Source organism: Plodia interpunctella, chromosome 28, assembly GCF_027563975.2.
Source record: "Plodia interpunctella isolate USDA-ARS_2022_Savannah chromosome 28, ilPloInte3.2, whole genome shotgun sequence".
Classification (NCBI taxonomy): Eukaryota; Metazoa; Arthropoda; class Insecta; order Lepidoptera; family Pyralidae; genus Plodia; species Plodia interpunctella.
Window position 1 is genome coordinate 811,941 of NC_071321.1, and position 20,409 is coordinate 832,349.

At 36.3% G+C, this 20,409-nt stretch overlaps 1 protein-coding gene across 1 annotated transcript in view; it reads left to right on the top strand.

Moving 5' to 3' along the window:
- Positions 1-20,409, top strand: part of dsb (debris buster) — an 86,838-nt gene that overhangs the window by 50,406 nt on the left and 16,023 nt on the right. The window contains exons 3-4 of the mRNA XM_053765857.1: positions 13,785-13,876; positions 15,171-15,331. Of these exons, the coding sequence (XP_053621832.1) occupies positions 13,785-13,876; positions 15,171-15,331 (253 nt within the window). The remainder of the gene's footprint in view (positions 1-13,784; positions 13,877-15,170; positions 15,332-20,409) is intronic.

Sequence of the window (20,409 nt, forward strand, 5' to 3'; positions counted from 1 at the left end):
GTATCGTTCATGTCATTGTATGTTTATTCTTTGATATCAGCGATAGTGTCCGAAACCACTGATATTTATACTGTCGAAATCAAAATCAAATCATTTATTCAGAAATTAGGCCTTCACAGGCACTTTTTCACGACATATTCTAAATTAAATTATATTTACCAAAGCTACAAACTACTAGCATTTCGGAACGACCATCGCTGAGAAGAAATGCCGAAAGAAACTCATTCAAACAGTGTTGGTCCCTATTATGCCAGAAGGGCTTACCATTTTTCAAATATAAATTTATGTATAATTTTTTATCAGTAATATAACAATGTAAGTACACAATAAAGTATTCGATATTTTCGGGCACTATCGATAATTAGATTCATTATTCGGTGGTAGTGTTTCGTAGAGGACACTCTAAACTTACGATTAGGTATAACAAAACACAAGTTTATTTTGTAGACAAATTAGAAACTATACAACTACCCCCCGACTTTCAATATTAATTTCGCTACAACTTTTGAACGGCTGAACCGATTTCGATCAAAAATATTTAAGAACAACCGTTTAAAAATTTGCCATCAAATAAATAAAAAAAAACGCATCCAAATCGGTTCACCCGTTGATGAGCTACGGTGCCACGTACACAGACAGACAGACACACTTAGCGGTCGAACTTATAACACCCCTCGTTTTACGTCTGGGGTTAAAAACAATAAAAAACATCTGTCAAAAAGGTAGCTAGCTCAGCATGGTTCCAAGGAACGAACGAAGGCGCTGATTCTCAGCCCCATTTAAAAAATAGATATTCTATACGGTATCTAGGTAATCATAAATCTACGGTTGGTAATTAGAGTTGACGAGGTCAACGGCTTTTTACCGACTGCCAAAAAAGGGTGTGAAGATTTCAGGTTTCGTGAATGTAACAAATGTGTTTGTTACCTTTTCACGATATATCTACTCAACCAATCTTCTTGAAATTTTGCATACATGTAGTTTAAAGTACGGAGAAGGACATATGGTAACTTTCATCCCGGAAAAATAACTGTTCGTATGGGAGAATTGCGTGGACGAAGCCGCGGACAAAAGCTAATTATTTAAATGTGTTCGTATCCACCATGTCTCAAATAAATGGATTTTCTATCTATAGGTACTACTATTATTATAAAGAGGAAAGCGTTTGTGAGTTTGTATGTTTGAGGCGGGTAATCTCCGAAACTCCCGAACCGATTTCAAAAATTCTTTCACCATTAGAAAGGTACATTATCCAAGATTGCTATAGGCTATATTTTATCTCAAAATTCCCACGGGAGCGAAGCCCCGGACATCATCTAGTTTATAATATGATTGCTTTATCAATATAGATATAAAAAGTAACACATTTTGCATGACATGCCAAGTATGTCTAATTAATCAGGTGTATTATCTAATAATAGCTATTGTCACGTCTTCCTGGTCAATTTGTATAATCGCCATTGTTATCCCAGCAATTAAGAGTAGGGTGACTATGCGACGACAAAATTAAGAACAATTTTCAACTCCGACACAAAAAGAGGGGTGTTATAAGTTTAACGTTTCTGTATTTTATGTATATCTGTCTGTGTCATCGTATCTCCAAAACGTATGAACCAAATTTCGTTTAGTTTTTTCTTTGTGTCATAGATAATTTTATCCCGAGTGTTCTTAGCCATGTTTCATGGAAATCTGTTCAAAAGTTGCAGTGAAATGAATATTGAAAGAAAGGGTGTTTTTTTATTTGTCTAACAAATAAACTTATAAAAGAGAATGTATGGAATTTTACATATAATACTTCATTGTTAACTCGCGGGCCTATTGCCAAGTCTTACTCTTATATAGAATTAGGAAGTAGGGACTGAAGGATGTACACGAGAATTAAAATAATTTTATGTAGATATTTTGAAGGTCTGTCGCATCTGTGGTAGAAAGAAAGAAAGAAAGAAACGTTTATTTGCTCAAACATATTAGTACATACAACACATTACAAATAAAGACAAATGTAATGCTTGAGACAAAACGGTCTCCGCTCAGCATATGCCGTGGTGTGCCACGGCGCTGGTCTTCCGCGGATGCCATTAATAAAACAAACAAAAAAAAAGTTTCATTAAAAATTAAAATAAAGTAAAACTTAATATTAATACTACAGGAAACTTACGAATATTGGTGTACGAATAGCAGGGATAAACTCTGAGTAAATATAGATAATCCTCCTATCTGTTACAAATATATATATATATATATATATTCCGTAGCTTCCAATGTAATTTATCTTTATTCCTTTTTTTACATTTTTTCCCAAGTCGTATATGTTTAATCCTATTGTTTGCTGTTGTGTGTTTCTGTTTCCGTACATATTAACTTGTTTATTTTGCCACCTTACCTACTTTTGTGCTTGGTTCCAGCTGAAAATCAGCGCCTTGGCTCGATACCTTGGCACCATGCTGAGCTGGTCGCCATTTCGGCTTACATATTGTATTCGATCGATACTCGTTACTCTTTTGTATGTTTGGATTTTATGTGTTTGCCGAATAAATGATTTCTTTCTTTCTTTCTTATTTAAGATTTAACTTATAGGTTTGTCAAAGAGTACATATAAAAAAAAATGATGTTGCCCGTGGGAATTTTGAGATAAAATATAGCCTATAGCAATCTTGGATAATGTACCTTTCTAATGGTGAAAGAATTTTTGAAATCGGTTCAGTAGTTTCGAAGGTTACCCGCCTCAAATATACAAACTCACAAACGCTTACCTCTTTATAATAATAGTATAGATATGTTAAATTGACGTATTTGAAGAAAACGCTGTGGTGAAATTTGTTGCACCGCTTCTTCTTCACCTGCGCTTTGGAAGTCGGCGGTAAACTTAGTTTTAAGCACAGATTTAAGAATATTACATTGAAACATATGTAGTTTTAAGCAAATTTTTCGACGTCAACAACTGATGTATATCGTCCCATGTTGAATAGAGTTTCAAATTTTATTATGAGTTATGCGCGGCCCAATGCTCGTTTTGTTGGTGTTATACAATACCTAAGTACTTAACTACGATCAAAATTGCATATTTTTCAAAAAAAAAATTTTAGTTAAAAATGCCTATTTTTAGCCTATGTTTTAGTTTAAATAAATATTCAAAGATAGGAGTTACGTATCGAACATAAATATATATTTTCTTGCATAAAAATATTATCGCGCTAACCCATTTAGGCCATGGTCGATACATATTACAGATTTTTGCAACATGACTCAGTAAATACTATCATATGCACTCCGACCTCCACGCTCGCCCTTTCACACACAGGTGAATCCGTGTGGTCCCCGCCCTAGAATACTCCACTATCCATATCCCACCGTGGCAATCGAACAAGGCGATTATGGAACACATAGCTTTGGCAGGTTGGCCGCCCAAGGGATGACGCCGGTTAAATTTTAGCCGAATCTCCAAAATTTTGTTTTATTTTATCCCCGGATTTTGCGGCGCCGCAGCCCCCAATACAACCAAAAAGACGCGGGAATACTGATGTCACAAGATTTCATAGACCACCACTTGCTTCCGGTGAAGGAAAACATCGTGAGGAAACCTGCACACTGGTTGATTATCAACTTGTGTGTGAAAGGCAATGGCAAACCATTCAATTAATATTGCCAAGAGAGTCGTTGTGTTTGTTTCATTCCACTTAATGACCACGACCCTCAGCCATGTGAAAGAAAGTAAGAAGGAGAACACTAAGTATAGATATTTAATACCATAAATATGAAAGTGTGTTTTCTTTCACGTCAAAACGGAACATTGTATATTTAAGTAGTTTTTGGTGCGGCCATAGCTGGAGAATGACTTTTAGCCGCGGGCTACGTCGCGGACAAGATCCGGTCGTACCATCTTAAACCTTGACCGACAATATCAATAATATGTTAGTACTTTCACTCACTTTCCTCGCAACATGTTTCACTGATTCATCTTCCTTGATGTTTCGCGGCCATCTTGAAAAAGGTCGACCGGTTTTGACGTGTCCATTACTTTATTTGCTCTTTACAGGTTAAGGTCAGCCGTAGGGTGAACCAATTGATACGATGTCATGAAATAAAACAAGCTAAGTGCGAGTCGGACTCGCGTACTAAAGGTTCCTTATGTACACATAATCACTACTAGTATAAAACAAAATCGCTTTCCGTACTACTTTTAAACATTTTAGACAATTATTGATTCCCGAAGGTTTATAGACCTCGTGAGAAGCCGGGTCGAATCGCTAGTTAAAAGCGACAAAATATATCACGATTTATATAAGATTTGTAATAAGAGCCCTTTTAAATGTTTATTTTATTCTGTTCTTTAGTATTTGTTACAAATAATAAAACTTCATCTGTTGAATATTTTCAGTACCTATCTTAAGTAAAACAATCACGGCTCACAAGATACAGTCTGCTGACAGACGGACGGACAGCGGGGTCTTATATAGGGTCTCATTTTAACATTTGGTTACGGAACCCTAAAAGTGACAGTCGAAATGTTATTTGTAATGGTAATAATGATTTTATGCGTACGGCTCCGGCCCAAGAATATTATAATTATCCCATAATACATGTCTCAAACTTACTTTGGGGCTAACTCAATCAGTGTGATTTGTCTACACATATTTATTTATCATGGAGATAATAATTTTGTGTCAAATGTTTTATTTATAAACTAGCTTTTGACCGCGGTCTCGCCCGCGTGATTTGTTACTGGAGCAGTTGTTATTCCGGGATGATTGTACTTTAATCTACATTTATGCAAAATTTCAAGAGGATTGGTTGAGTAGATAGAGCGTGAAGCAAACAAACTTACTTTCGCATTTATAATATTAGTTAGGTTAGGATTATTCAGACGGCTCACGCTTGGCCGTCGACCCACAGGTCAAAAATTGCATACACTGGACACTGTAGTATTGCAGGAAAATGGTGATTAAACAAATTATAAGCTACCTCATTTATAGGTCAGAGGTGTAATTGCACACATTATAATGTTAGTACGTTTCTTACTATACCTGGAACGTTATAATTATGGTGAACACTCAATAGTCCACACTAAGCATTAAGCTTGTGTACCGCTGTATCGTGGGTTCGATGGACACAAACACTGAAACAGGACATAACCCACCCAGAACCGTACAGATTGATGGCAATCCTACTAATATCATAAATTCCAAAGTTTGTGAGTACGTATGTGTGTATGTTTGTTACACTTTCACGCAAAATCTACTGGACGGATTGTTATGAAATTTGGTACACGGATAGAATATAACCTGGAATAACAGATTGTGTACTTTTTATCCCGAAATTCCCACGGGAGCGAAGCTCCGGGGCGCAGCTTATCAGAAATATTTGTACGCTAGGAATCGAACCCAGACAACCAGGTGACGGGTGTGGTGACCACCCTACTAATTCCAAGATTTCTTTATAATCAAATCCATAAATTTAGAAGGGCGCCGCGCCTCGTTTACATGTTTTATTCTGATTGGTCGTCCTAAAGAACACGCCTGCCTGTGATTGGCAGATTTCCGTAATCTGTCATGACAATGTCATTGCGATGGTTATTGGTTAGTATTGCCCTTATTTTAAAAGTAATTACTACTTAAATTTATTGGAGTTGCGTTGGAATACCTAGTTAATATTTACTTTCAGTTTAGTGTTAGTACTCTACCTACCATCACATCATTTAGCTTTTTATTGATATACTCGTATATATATATATTTTGTGTGACAATTTTCAATAATTTTATTGGAAATACAACTTTTATTTATTCATTCAAATTTTGTCATTTTTAATAATGATGTAAATTCGTCCTCCTAATTTTTAATATATGTCTAAGACTTACGAGTATATTTGTTAATTGACGTCCTTGGAGAAAAGGCTGCGGTGAAATTTGTTGCGCCGCTTCTTCTTCACCTGCGCTTTGGAAGCCGGCAGTAGACTTTTTAAGTAATTATAATTTTTTTGACGTCAATAAGTGATGTATATCAACCTAAATTGAATAAAGATTCTTGAATTTGAATTTGGTAAATAAAAGCGCTCACTACTAACCACGCAATGTTCATTCGCGTCGGCGTGTGTCCGAGTTCGGCGACAATGTGGAGCTGACATAACGTCAAAGTAACTCGGCCATTCAAAAACGACATTCGACGACCTCGGTGGCGCGGTGGTAAGGTTCTAGCCACTGAACCGAGAGGTCCCCGGTTCGATCACCGGTCGGGTCATGATGGAAAATGATCTTTTTCTGATTGGCCCGGGTCTTGGATGTTTATCTATATATGTATTTGTTATAAAATATAGTATCGTTGAGTTAGTATCCCATAACACAAGTCTCGAACTTACTTTGGGGCTAGCTCAATCTGTGTGATTTGTCCTAATATATTTATTTATTTATTTATTTATTAAAAAGCGAAAACGTTTATTACCCTAAACATTATCCGATCTCAATGGTCATTTTGTTATTGACACAATACATCAGATGCCAGTCCGTGTCTCCAAAGTCCCGAAACGCGGTGTTTAAACGCGGTCTTGTCTATACTACTATAAAACTAATAAATTACGTTACGATAGTGACATTTGTGACCATCGGTTAAATCCCTGTTATATTTCAATTGCTCCATAACACTTATACTAATAATAAGTATATTACATAAATAATTATAGCCCACGCAACAATGTAGGAAAATTGACGTGCACAAATGTAAAGGGTACAGATGTGATTCCAACAGTTTTTCACAGAGTTATACAAAAATCAGAATTATTTAAATTCTAATTCAAAATTGTTCATTCAACACATCACATATTGACGTCAAAAAATTATTTAAAACTAAGTCTACCGGCGACTTCCAATGCGCAGGTGAAGATTCGGCGCAACAAACTTCACCGCGGCCTTTTCTCAACTAATACACAAGTATCCGATTTTATTCATTCTGACATGACCTTTCACGGTTACCTGCCGCGCCAGTTAGTGGCAAGTAATCGCAAACATGCTAGTGAACTTTATTTGTAAACCAGTGTATTGGTATCCTATTTCCTCACGACGTTTTCCTTCACCGGAACCAAGTGGTGGTCTACGAATTCTATACATGAGTCTCATTTAAATACAAACCTTTGGGCCACAGGCGGACACGTTCTTAACCAATTGACCACCGTCGCTTCTACAAGTTACACTTCTGTACTTAATTTTTTGTGTCTACTTAAGGAAATAGTGGTAAGACCGTATAAAAACTTAATAGTTGAGAACTTACATGTCATTTAACTAAATCGATTATTGGGTAATCAATTTTAATATTTAATTGTTTTTCAATTTGTAATGTGTTTTTGGGAATTTCGGGTAAAATGTGCCCTATGTGTTATTCCAGATTATATTCTACCCGTATACCAAATTAATATAATACAATCAGTTCAGTCACAGATTAAATAATACTTCAGTAGACTTTGCGTGAAAGGTTACATACATATATCCTCACAAACTTTTGCATTTATAATATTAAGATTATTTTTCGGTAATTACTGTGTGTACAGTGAACAGCACATCAACCTACCCAAATTCATTGCAAACTCGCCTCTATTACCGCGGCTGGAAGAAACACGCAGGGTAACTTTACATGCGGTCGACTGTACAAGTGGACGTAGCCAGTTTACGACCTGCCTAGGAGGATCTCTCTCTCATCTGAACGCTTTCCCGGTTCCTCCTCAGCCGTTGAGCGTCGGAGCCCAGTGTCCGCTTTCCTACTATTCCGTCTCCACGTCGCACGGTCGTCGGCATCGCTAGTTGTCAGACATTACATTGTCACGCATATCATCCTTGACGACATCAAGCCAGCACTTCTTGGGTTTGCCTTCTGTCAGGGCCGGGCGGGAGCGGCAAAGCCAGACATTGGTTCCCTACTTAATTTTCCGGTCTACGGTAGACGTGGCCGTACCAGCGCCAGCACACATACAAAGAGTATTTATTTACTTTACTTATTTATCTCCGCAAATTGTACATTTATATACTATTATTATTAGTGACGACCTCGGTGGCGCATTGGTAAAGATCTTGCCACTGAACTGAGAGGAACTCCCGGGTTCGAGCCCCGGTCGGGTCATGATGGAAAATGATCTTTTTCTGATTGACCCGGGTCTTGGATGTTTATCTATATATGTACTTGTTATAAAATATAGTATCGTTGTGTTAGTATCTCATAACACAAGTCTCGAACTTACTTTGGGGCTAGCTCGATCTGTGTGATTTGTCCTAATATATTTATTATTTATTTATTATAAAGAGGTAAGCATTTGTGAGTTTGTATGTTTGAGGCGGGTAATCTCCGAAACTACCTAACCGATTTCAAAAATTCTTTCACCATTATGAAGGTACATTATCCAAGATTGCTATAGGCTATGTTTTATCTCAAAAATACCACTGGAGCGGAGCCCCGGACAACATCTAGTATATATAAAATACTTGGATAATATTATTCAGGTGAAGAGAGAGTGAGACGGCTTATTCCAAATCTGGTCACTATCAGGTCAGGTGGAAGACCTGGAGTCACGTGAATGAAGTCGTGACTCCGACTCGTTCCTTGCAACTGCAATTAATTCAATGATAAAGATTTCTTGGCCTTGCGGTTTCGACCTAATATATAAGCTGAAGCGAATATATTTTAACTTTATCAAAATATCTCGCACCTCGGATAGTGAGCAGCGAATTTCCATTGTAATTATAATTACAATTTAAACCCCCGTAGGCAAGGTGTCTATCACACTATCACACAAGCAGCATTCCCGCGCTGAATTGCAATGGAAATTCGCTGCCCACTATCCGAGATATCGCCATAGATAGACATTTTAAAGTATTTAGTTTTAAGTTATACAGTTAGATAGTTTTTAATTTAAATTAATATAATTTTGTGTTTTTATTATATACTAAATGTTGCCCGGGGCTTCGCTCCCGTGGGAATTTTTAAATAAAATACAGCCTATAACAATCTTAGATAATGTACCTTTCAAATGGTGAAAGAATTTTTCAAGCATACAATCTCACAAAGTCACAAACGCGAATTTTTATAATAATAGTATAGATGTGAGTATAAATAATATTTTATTCATTCTGTAAACATGTGTTGGAAATATATTCTTTATCACAAAAACATGTAAATGATAATGGAATTTAAAGCCTGAAGCTTTTTCTACCAGTCAACCAGTCGGTGATGCAGAGAGAAAATAATCTCTGGATATTTAAAATGCAAGAAGGGCTTATATGGATCAAATAAAGAAGACAGCAAGATTAAGGTCGTATAGGAACGTCAAAACAATGGCTGAGAATAGAAAGATATGGATGAAACTCCACCGACAAGAACGAAGTTCTTAAAGGATGATATATATATATATTATAATCAGCACTCGGATCACAATCATAACCTGTTTTGATATACCTTTTGACTATGTACATTATGTACTTTTATATATTATTAGAAAGCAAAAAAAAACATTGTAAGAAACAATAATGGTAAGCCGATCTGGCATGATAGGGACTGACACTGTTCAAATGAGTTTCTTTCGACATTTCTTCTCAGCAGTGGTCATTCCGAAATGCCAGTAGTTTGTACCTTGTGAGAAATAACTATAAATATAAAGATTGACAAGAAAAAGTGCCTGTGAAGGTCTAATTTCTGAATAAATGATTTGAATTAGAATTTGATGATGATGATGATTTAAAAGGCGTTTTCGATCGAACCTTTGTTTTGTCGCTTCATTCCGACATCAACGGAAGGATATAGGTATCTCTCTTCATTCCCGCCCTGAAAAGAGGCCACTCCATATATAGTCCATGAAGATGATAGGCAATAAAAGCATTCGCAAGGATTGGCCAGGCAAGTACCTAATTAGCAGGCCGTAGGCTCCGATGCTCAACGGCTAAGAAAGGAACCGGGAAATCGCTCAAATAAGAGAGAGTCAGGGTAGAATTCGATTGTGAATATAGCGGAATCTTCAAAATTTATTGATTTACAAGAAGTAATAGTGATTTCGAGCTTGCATACAGTACTATAGACTTCATGCTCGCTTCTCATCAGGCTAGATTCATGGCAAACGCACTAAAAATATAAAAAAAATATGTCTGGGATTAATTTTTGAACATAAAAAGCTTGACAACTAGGGATGCCGACGACCGTGCGACGTGAAGACGCAAAAGCAGGAAAGCGTACACTGAACTCCGACGCTCAACGGTTGAGGAAGAAACCAGGACGGCGCTCAAATGAGAAAGAAATATATATATATTTATTACGCTAACGAGCCTCGCAGCTTCACATCCACGAAACATAGGGAGATGAGACATGTTTTAAAACGATCATGATTACATAAATCATAATAACGTTAACAAAATCGCTGCCGCCCTTGCACTTGGGCCTCGTAATAGCTGGTTATTCGTGATAATACGTCTTTTCCTTCACTCGAAACCCAACATCCGTCTAAAGTACATCAAAATGTGTTAAGCATGGCCATGCACATATATAATTTCATTTTCTAACAATAAATTTCATTACGAGTACGTAAATTACGTAGCCATTGTTACAGGGATTCGTTCATTTTGACTAAATCCGATGTATGTACTTTCGGAAATTCAAATTCAAATACAAATCATTTATTCAGAAATTAGACCTTCACAGGACCTCGACTAGACGACCTCGATGGCGCAGTGGTAAAGTGCTTGCCTCTGAACCGAGAGGTCCCGGGTTCGATCCCCGGTCGGGTCATGATGGAAAATGATCTTTTTCTGATTGGCCCGGGTCTTGGATGTTTATCTATATATGTATTTGTTATAAAATATAATATCGTTGAGTTAGTATCCCATAACACAAGTCTCGAACTTACTTTGGGGCTAGCTCAATCTGTGTGATTTGTCCGTATATATTTATTTATTTATTTATATTTATTTATTTATTTACAGGCACTTTTTCTCGTCAATCTTTATATTTATAGTTATTTCCCACAAGCTACAAACTACTGGCATTTCGGAACGACCACTGCTGAGAAGAAATGCCGAAAGAAACTCATTTGAACAGTGTTGGTCCCTATCATGCCAGATCGGCTTACCATTATTGTTTCTTACAATGTTTTTTTTTTCTTTCTAATAATATATAAAAGTCAAGTCAGGTAATCGATCATTGTGTACTTTCATCAACGTATTACACAGTCATTATTATCATCATCATATGGAACGTGTTATTGCTAACACTGGTGTCAGATCCTATTCAAGTCGCCTAAAGCCATCTGACATGACTTTTACGACTACTTACCGCCATCTAGTGGCGGGTAGTCGCATACACACTAGTGAACTAAACTGTCCACCTGTGTGCAGGTTTCCTCACGATGTTTTCCTTCACCGGTAGCAAGTGGTGGTCGATGAAAACTATATATGAGTCAGATTGGTGTACAAACTCGTGTGGCACGAGTAGGATTCGAAGCTGTGGATTGAAAGGTCTCAGGTTCGTATCCTACTCGTGCCATATGAGTTTGTACACCAATCTGACTCATATGTAGTAGTTTTCATAGACCACCACTTGCTTCCGGTGAAGGAAAACATCGTGAGGAAACCTGCACACTGGTTGATTAACAACATGTATGTGAAATGAAGAAGGCAATGGCAAACCACTCCATTAATAATGCCAAGAAAGTGGTTAAGTGTGTTTAATTCCACGTAATGACCACGACCCTCAGCCATGGGGCATACACGACTACTAAGAAGAAGAAGAAGTTGCTATTCTCGTAGGTGTTCTGACTGGAACACGTCTTAGCACATACTTATTACATACTTTTATGACGACCTCGGTGGCGCAGTGGTAAAGTTCTTGCCACTGAACCGAGAGGTCCCGGGTTCGATCCCCGGTCGGGTCATGATGGAAGATGATCTTTTTCTGATTGGCCCGGGTCTTGGATGTTTATGTATATATGTATATGTTATAAAATATAGTATCGTTTAGTTAGTATCCCATAACACAAGTCTCAAACTTACTTTGGGGGTTGCTCAATCTGTGTGATTTGTCCTAATATATTTATATTTATTTATATTACGACAGCAATACTAAACCGCCATTTTATATTGATATGCAAGTTCAGTGGTTATTATTTACTATTTACTAACTTATTAGTTATATTACAATGCGAAATAGTTACTCCATTATATTTCCGAGTTTATAAGCCATAAACTGTTTTAATTTACTTAGAAGTTATGTAAATACAGATAATTATTTAATATTTTATGACAAGCTAGCTCGTGGCCCAATGTTTCCGGAGATACAGACGTGGATATATCATAATATTATTATAAAACTATCGAACCGATTTCAAAAATGTAATGATGAGAGAATTTTTGTAATCGGTTCTGTAGTCTCTGAGATCACCCGCCTCAAACATACAAACTCACAAACGCTTACCTCTTTATAATAATAGTATAGATATGTTAAGTTGACGTATTTGAAGAAAAGGCTGTGGTGAAATTTGTTGCGCCGTCTCTTCTTCGGTAAACTTAGTTTTAAGCACAGATTTAAGAACATTAAATTGAAATATCTGAAAGTAATAGTCTAATAGTAAAACTAATAGTCTGAAAGCCCTCCCTGAAACTACCTATAGGTACGCCAATGCGCGCACGCATCATTATCTGTACACCGCGACAATTTTTCTTTAATAGTCCCATTTGCGGTTTTATAATCACGTTTAATCAATTATTCTCAACAATTAACATTCTGGTTCGCAATCCGTTTCATGGAATGGAAATCAATGGTTACAATTTACAATGTCTTTGTATGTATAAACAAATTATAGCTTTATATATAATCTACTAGCAGCGCCCCGGGGCTTCGCTCCCGTGGAAATTTCGGTATAAAAAGTACCCTATTTGTTATTCCAGGTTATATTCTACCCATGTACCAAATTTTATAACAATACGTCCAGTAGATTTTGCGTGAAAGAGTAACAAACTTTCACATTTATAATATTAGTTGGATTAGCCGCAAAACTCAGAACAGTATATAGAGAAAGCTAAAGGAGAGGAATGAGCAAAGTCAATAGGGTATCATCAATCATCGACGTTCAATGGAACGTTCCCACTGCTGGGGCACTGGCCTTCCTTACGGATGGATAAGGAGTTTGGGCCGTGACCCACGGGCCCATTGTGGATTGGTGTGTTTTAACGACAGCAAATACAAGCGGGACCAATGGCTTAACATGCCTTAGCGAAGCACGGAGGGGTTCAAGATATTGAATCAAATCAAAATCAAATCATTTATTCAGAAATTAGGCCTTCACAGGCACTTTTTCACGTCATAATCTAAATTAAATGATGTTTACCAAAGCTACAAACTACTAGCATTTCGGAACGACCACTGCTGAGAAGAAATGCCGAAAGAAACTCATTCAAACAGTGTTGGTCCCTATTATGCCAGAAGGGCTTACCATTTTTTAAATATAAATTTATGTATAATTTTTTATCAGTAATATTTTAATTGTGAGTGTCTTTACCGCCACTATCACAGGCCGAGCGCGCTAACTACAAGCCATTGAGCTCCTCCAAAGTATATGGCTAATTTTCATTTTGGTAAATAAAGAAATAAATAATGAAGTTAATCTCAATCAATTAATTTAAGAACTTTGTTCTTGTCGGTGGAGCATTTTCCATCTTAATCTGTCCTCAGCCATCGATTTCACCTCCCTATACGACACGAGCTCTGCCTTCTGTTTTATTTCATCTAGAAACGAAGTTAACTTATTTAATGTACTGTTTTTTTCACAGGTCGCCTGGCTGTGATAACGTTTAGCATAGCAACTGTTGCGATTGGCATTCTGCTGTCCTTTGTACCATGGCTTGACTACATAATATTTCGAGTAAGATACTAAATTTATTTATTTACTAGATGTTGCCCGGGGCTTCGCTCCCGTGGAAATTTTGAGATAAAATATAATCTATATCAATCTTGAATAATGTACCTTTGGTAATAGTGATAGAATTTTTGAAATCGGTGAGCGAAGTGCGAGCTAAAATTTCACTTCTCACCATCGAATCGATTCGAAGTGAGACGCGGCGAACTAATCACATTGCGCTATTGTGACGCAGCGACAACCACACTGCAATGTTATTAATAATAATAATAATAATAATTTATTTATTTCATAAAAAACATACATATTTGGACTTACGTCTAATTAGGTACAGTAATAATGTATTTAGGTAATCGTAATCACATAATTATTGGTTGAGTCCATCACACTAGTGTTTAAACTAGGCCGAGCCTGTATTATAAACACTAGGTCCCTTCACAAAATAACATTTTAGGAATATTTATTTACATTTAGAAAGAACATTTATTATTTTCTCAAGTTAAGTACAAAATTATAATATATTACGAACATAAAGGTGTCTAACTAATTAAACAATTCAAACTACCTACATAATTACCACGGAGGTACAAAATATCCCAAGATTGGCGTAAACAAGCATGACTCATGCGCCGTGCGACTGTGAGCATTCAATTCATTTTAGTTAGACTACGAAGAATATGGAGTGTGGCAAATAAGTTAACGCTTTTATTTATATAAATTCAGGTTGTTAGTATTTTAGTTTAGTACAAAGTTTATTAACATATTAAGTTTGATTTTGAAAGGTATTTTATTAGTTTTATATTATGTGGTAAAGTATAATATATGTATATATAGTAAGTTATGTAATTAGGATATATATGATATTTAAAAATGTATTTTTAATATTTAAGTATTATCATTATGATTTATATATTAATATAGATTACAACGTTATTAGTTCGCTGCGTCACACTTCGAATAGATTCGATGTTGAGAAGTGAAAATGCAAACCCGCACTTCGCCCTCGGTTCGGAGATTATCCGCTTCAAACATACAAACACACAAACGCTTATCTCTTTATAATATTTGTATAGATTTGCTATTAGGATTTTGTTCTGTATCACTAATTGTATCAATGGTTTCCTCACGATGTTTTCCTTCACCCGAAGCAAAAAAATGACTATACAAGAGTCAGATTGGTATACAAGTTCATGTGCCACGAGTAGGATACGTACCTTTCTGTCTTTAACCACTGGACCACCACTGCTTCATAATACACTAATCACACGCGGTTGTCCGATATCAATGTTTTCTCCACCAGGAACTGAAGATCTGGAACGGTTCCCTAAGCTACAGCTATTGGCAGAAACCAGGAGTCACCAGGTTGACTAAAGTCTACATTTTCAATGTAAGCAACCCTCAGGGATTCTTGGAGCACGGGGAGAAACCAAAGCTGGTCGAGGTTGGCCCGTTCGTTTACAGGTAATACGTCCATACTAATATTCATATATATAATCTATATATATAAAAGTCCATAATCTATATATATAAAAGTCTTCCGTTACTGAGTGACTGACTGACAGACAACGTACAGACAGAACTAGTGGGCCTAGGAAGTTGAAATTTGGCATGTGGGGGTGAAAGGGGAGAAAATCATTTATATGAAAAGTCTACACCGTTGAAGTTATCGACTTGAAATTTTGGATTTTAGTTGTTTACAACAAATTAATGAATACGTGATTCAGATTTTTCTGAACCTCCCCTCAACCCCCTTGAAAAAGGGGGGCTGATATATTGTGTAGAACTTAATACAAATTACAAAATAAAAAGTTGAAATAGTTTTTCTTAAATTACCGATATTTTAATTTGAAATTCACGTGGGCGAAGTCGCGGGTAAAAGCTAGTAATATCATAAGTCTAGCTTTTGCCCGCACCTTCGTCCGCGTTTATTTCGTGAGCCGGAACATAACTTATTATTGTAAATATCTCCGGTTCTAAGGAACATGTCGCGATGAAATCTATACCTACCAGATTTTAAGTTAGACCATCCGCTACACAACTGTTAAATTAAAACCTCATCAAATTTTATCCTGTAGTTTTTCCGTGATGCGCAAACATATAGGTATAGAAGATACGATATAGAATATTAGTATTTTTGTTTCTTCGATTTTTTGCTTGTAACGAAGAAATTCAAAAACGACTGGGCCAATTTTGATTAACTTTGGCACAGAGATATGAAACCTTTAGGAGTTACATAGATATTTTTGTTCTAAATAAACAAAAATACAAATATTTTCTCTTTATAATATTAGCCACTGTTAATAGTGCTTTTTTCGCGCCATTTTGCAGTCGTGTGTCAGTTAATGCCAGATAGACGTAACGTCATAATATACAACTAATAATTTATGCTCAATCATGACATTTGTCGACCTCGGGGGCGCAGTGGTGAAGTGCTTGCCTCTGAACCGAGGGGTCCCGGGTTCGATCCCCGGTCGGGTCATGATTGAAAATGATCCTTTCCTGATTGGCCCGGGTCTTGGATGTTTATCTATATATGTATTTGATATAAAATATAGTATCGTTGAGTTAGTATCCCATAACACAAGTCTCGAACTTACTTTGGGGCTAGCTCAATCTGTGTGATTTGTCTTAATATATTTATTTATAATATATATTTATATTTATGACAATGTACTTACACCAATCATTTTATAATGATGCTGTTATGAATCACAAATGGTTGTACTTACGTTTTCCGTAAAATCCCCAACAGCAATCACGCGAACCACAGTTCAATGTCGACTGCGTTATATAGCTCTAGGATTTACCCCAACGGTGGGTTTCTATGTCTAAAGGCCATGGGAAGATGCTAAAAAACACATTAAGTAGTATTTATTTGTATTTTCTTTCTTTTCATATTAATTGCTAACACCAAAGAAAATTCGTTAGATTGAGTATGCTTGACCAGTCTCAGAACATGCGCGATTGTGTATAAATAGTCGGATACACACTAGTGAACTAAACTGTCCACCAGTGTGCAGGTTTCCTCACGATGCTTTCCTTCACCGGAAGCAAGTGGTGGTCTATGAAAACTACTATGCATGAGTCAGATTGGTATACAATACTCATGTGGCACGAGTAGGATTCGAACCTGGGACCTTTCGATCCACAGGCGGGCGCCTTAGCCACTACACCACCACTATCTGACTATCTTTTATCAAAATTTCGTATGTTTTACAGTCGGGAACAGATAAAATGGACCCCTTGCTAACAAGTTAATAGTCTATGGAAAAGTGGAGGACGGGTCTATCTGCCCTCGACTAATACGGTTCCCTAATTTAAGCATTCATTTTTATGTCATAATTTAACATGGCATACTTTTACTTATCATAATAATAGTTACGCAGAATATTGATTTGGCATAATGTTTTAGGCACAATTTTTTACTCATACCTACCATAAGCATAACCATTTTTAAGCATAATATTCTAAAGCATATAGGCGGCTTATGGGTGGCCGGAGGTCCGCCCCGCCGCACCCTGACCTACTGCTGCACTATAGCTTTATGCAAATCAAACTTATGGTAAAATACATTAGTCTAAACTATATGCTTATTGAAAAGGTATGACAAAAACAAGTGCCTATGTCAAAATATTATTATGTAAAAAAAATATATACCTAACTCGTTATGCTAAATTAAATTAGGATAAAAAAATTATGCGAAAAGAAGTGATCCCCGACTATTAGTCGGGGACATGTACAGTCAGTAACAGCAAGTTACCCTGCAGGGAACCTGTATGGAGCGGTAATAGCGACGAGTTTGCGATGAATTGATTTGATTGTGTAGGTTGATGTGCTGTTGACTGTACACATTGAAGCTCCGAGCCGTGCAGTACATATGTACAAATTGGCAGACGTATGTAATGTACTATACACGTAACGCTAAAAAATTGCGTGCGCAATTCGTGTGTGGCAACGAGGCGGCACTTTCGTTACGACAAATTGTGTTTATACAAGTACAGTTGGGAGGTATAGTGACTTACATTGAAATTATTAAAAAAAAAATAAAAATATAGCTTTTACAGCGCTAAGTAAAATTAATGTTTATGTACGCAACAATCTTAAAATAATATTTTTTACATTATATATACTACAACTAAAAGAAATTTAAATTAATAAAAACAAATTATTAACAAAAAAAAAAAGAAAAAAAAAAAGCTTATTACATCAATGTTGTTACATACTGGTCGAACACCGTTTAAATAGGAATTGAGGTGAAAAGAAAAAAAATTGAATGATTTCGAGGCACAAATGTCAAAATGACGGATAACATAAAAAATGGCTACAAAAGTTATACCCAATTTGTGTAATGAATTCTAGTTTTACATTATAAATTACTCGCGTTTTATAATATCCTATCCTGCTAATATTATAAACGCGAAAGTTTGTGAGGATGTATGTGTGTATGTTTGTTACACATTCACGCAAAATCTACTGGACGAATTGTTATGATAACAATTTGATACACGGGTAGAATATTAACCTGGAATTATACATAGATTATTTTTATCCCGAAATACCCACGGATGAGAAGCCCCGGAGCACAGCTAGTTTTTAAAATATTCTCTTACGACGTTTTCTTGACGAGTGTCAACTTTTTTTTCCTTTATTTAATTTCTATTAAATTCATATCAATCATCATCAATAAATTATATAAAACTCTTCCGTTACTGAGTGACTGACTGACTGATTGACTGACAGACAACGTACAGCCGAAACTACTGGGCGTAGGAAGCTAAAATTTGGCTTGTCGGTTCCCTGGGGGTATGTAGTGTAGGGAAGCACTAAGAAGGGATTTCCTGAAATTCCCACGGGAAACGGATTTTTACTCATATACGAAGTTGTGGACAAAAGCTAGTGGACTACATTCAAATTCAAATTCGAATTATTTATTCAGAAATTAGACCTTCACAGGCACTTTTTCTCGTCAATTTTTATATTTATAGTTATTTCTCACAAGCTACAAACTACTGGCATTTCGGAACGACCACTGCTGAGAAGAAATGCCGAAAGAAACTCATTTGAACAGTGTTGGTCCCTATCATGCCAGATCGGCTTACCATTATTGTTTCTTACAATGTTTTTTTTTTAATAATAATATATAAAAGTACATAATGTACATAGTCAAAAGGTATATCAAAACAGGTATAAAATCGGTCGTAAACACTTCTGTCGCTAACCATACAGGATCGTGTAGAAATCTCCGCTGTGTAATGTTTGCTCGTAATACTAATTAACGTGTAGTTTTGTCAATTCAGCAATGGCCGGCCAAACATCAAGGGCGGAACATAAAATTGAAATATAACTCCTCTAGAGAATGCGCGTGTGGTCTGAGGGCCCACATCATGAAATTATATGAAAATATGCTTGGGATTTAGTGAACATTCCAAAAAAGAATTGTGAAACTTGGAATTCGATTTTGTGAAAGCCAAATGAGCGAGTAAGAAACTCTAGACTGCCTGATAAATAAATAAATAAATATTAAATAAATATATTAGGACAGATTGAGCTGTGCTCCAAAGCACAGATTACATAATACCCCAGTACCCAAAGTAAGTTCGACACTTGTGTTATGGAATACTAACTCAACGATAATATATTTTATAACAAATACATATATAGATAAACATCCAAGACCCGGGCCAATCAGAAAAAGATCATTTTCTATCATGACGCGACCGGGGATCGAACCCGGGACCTCTCGGTTCAGAGGCAAGCACTTTACCACTGCGCCACCGAGGTCGTCTATCCTGGTCCGGATCCTGGCAGAAAGGGCAACCGTAACTGCCGGCTTGATTTAAATGGATTTGTTACACCTACATTCACGCGTGCTTTTTAACTTATTTTTGAAAATAAGAATGAGACGAAAAAATTCTGGATACGAGCGGGAATTAAACCCGCGCCCCTCTCTATCCGGAACTTGCTCATACAGAAAATTTTCATCTCATTATTAACGTCTTGATGTCGTAAGCTCTGACAACTAGAGACACTAAAGACTAATGTGTAATGAAGAAAATGTTATTGCATCCTGGTGCAGGTTTTTTCCTCACGATATTTTCCTTCACCGGAAGCAGGTAGTTTGTAGCTTGTGAGAAATAACTATTTGACGTGAAAAAAAGTGCCTGTGAAGGTCTAATTTCTGAATAAATTATTTGAATTTGAAGTGGTGGTCTATGAAAACTAAACATGAATTAGATTGATATACAAACACGCGTGGCGCGAGTACCACCGCCGGCTTCACCATTTACTGGTACCAAGACTTGTAATGATTATTTTTTAATACAGATCAGTTTAATCTAATGGTATTTGAAAATTCGCTGTGGATTTCATAAGGATATAATAAATCCGCATATAACTTCATAATCCATTTGTAAAATACATAAATATTGTAATTAAATAATCATAAACAAGCGAATAACAGGGTGGAATTAACATTTGTCAATAATTAATTTTGACATATAATTTTATTAGTAATGTATGTAGTGTATGTACAGTACACA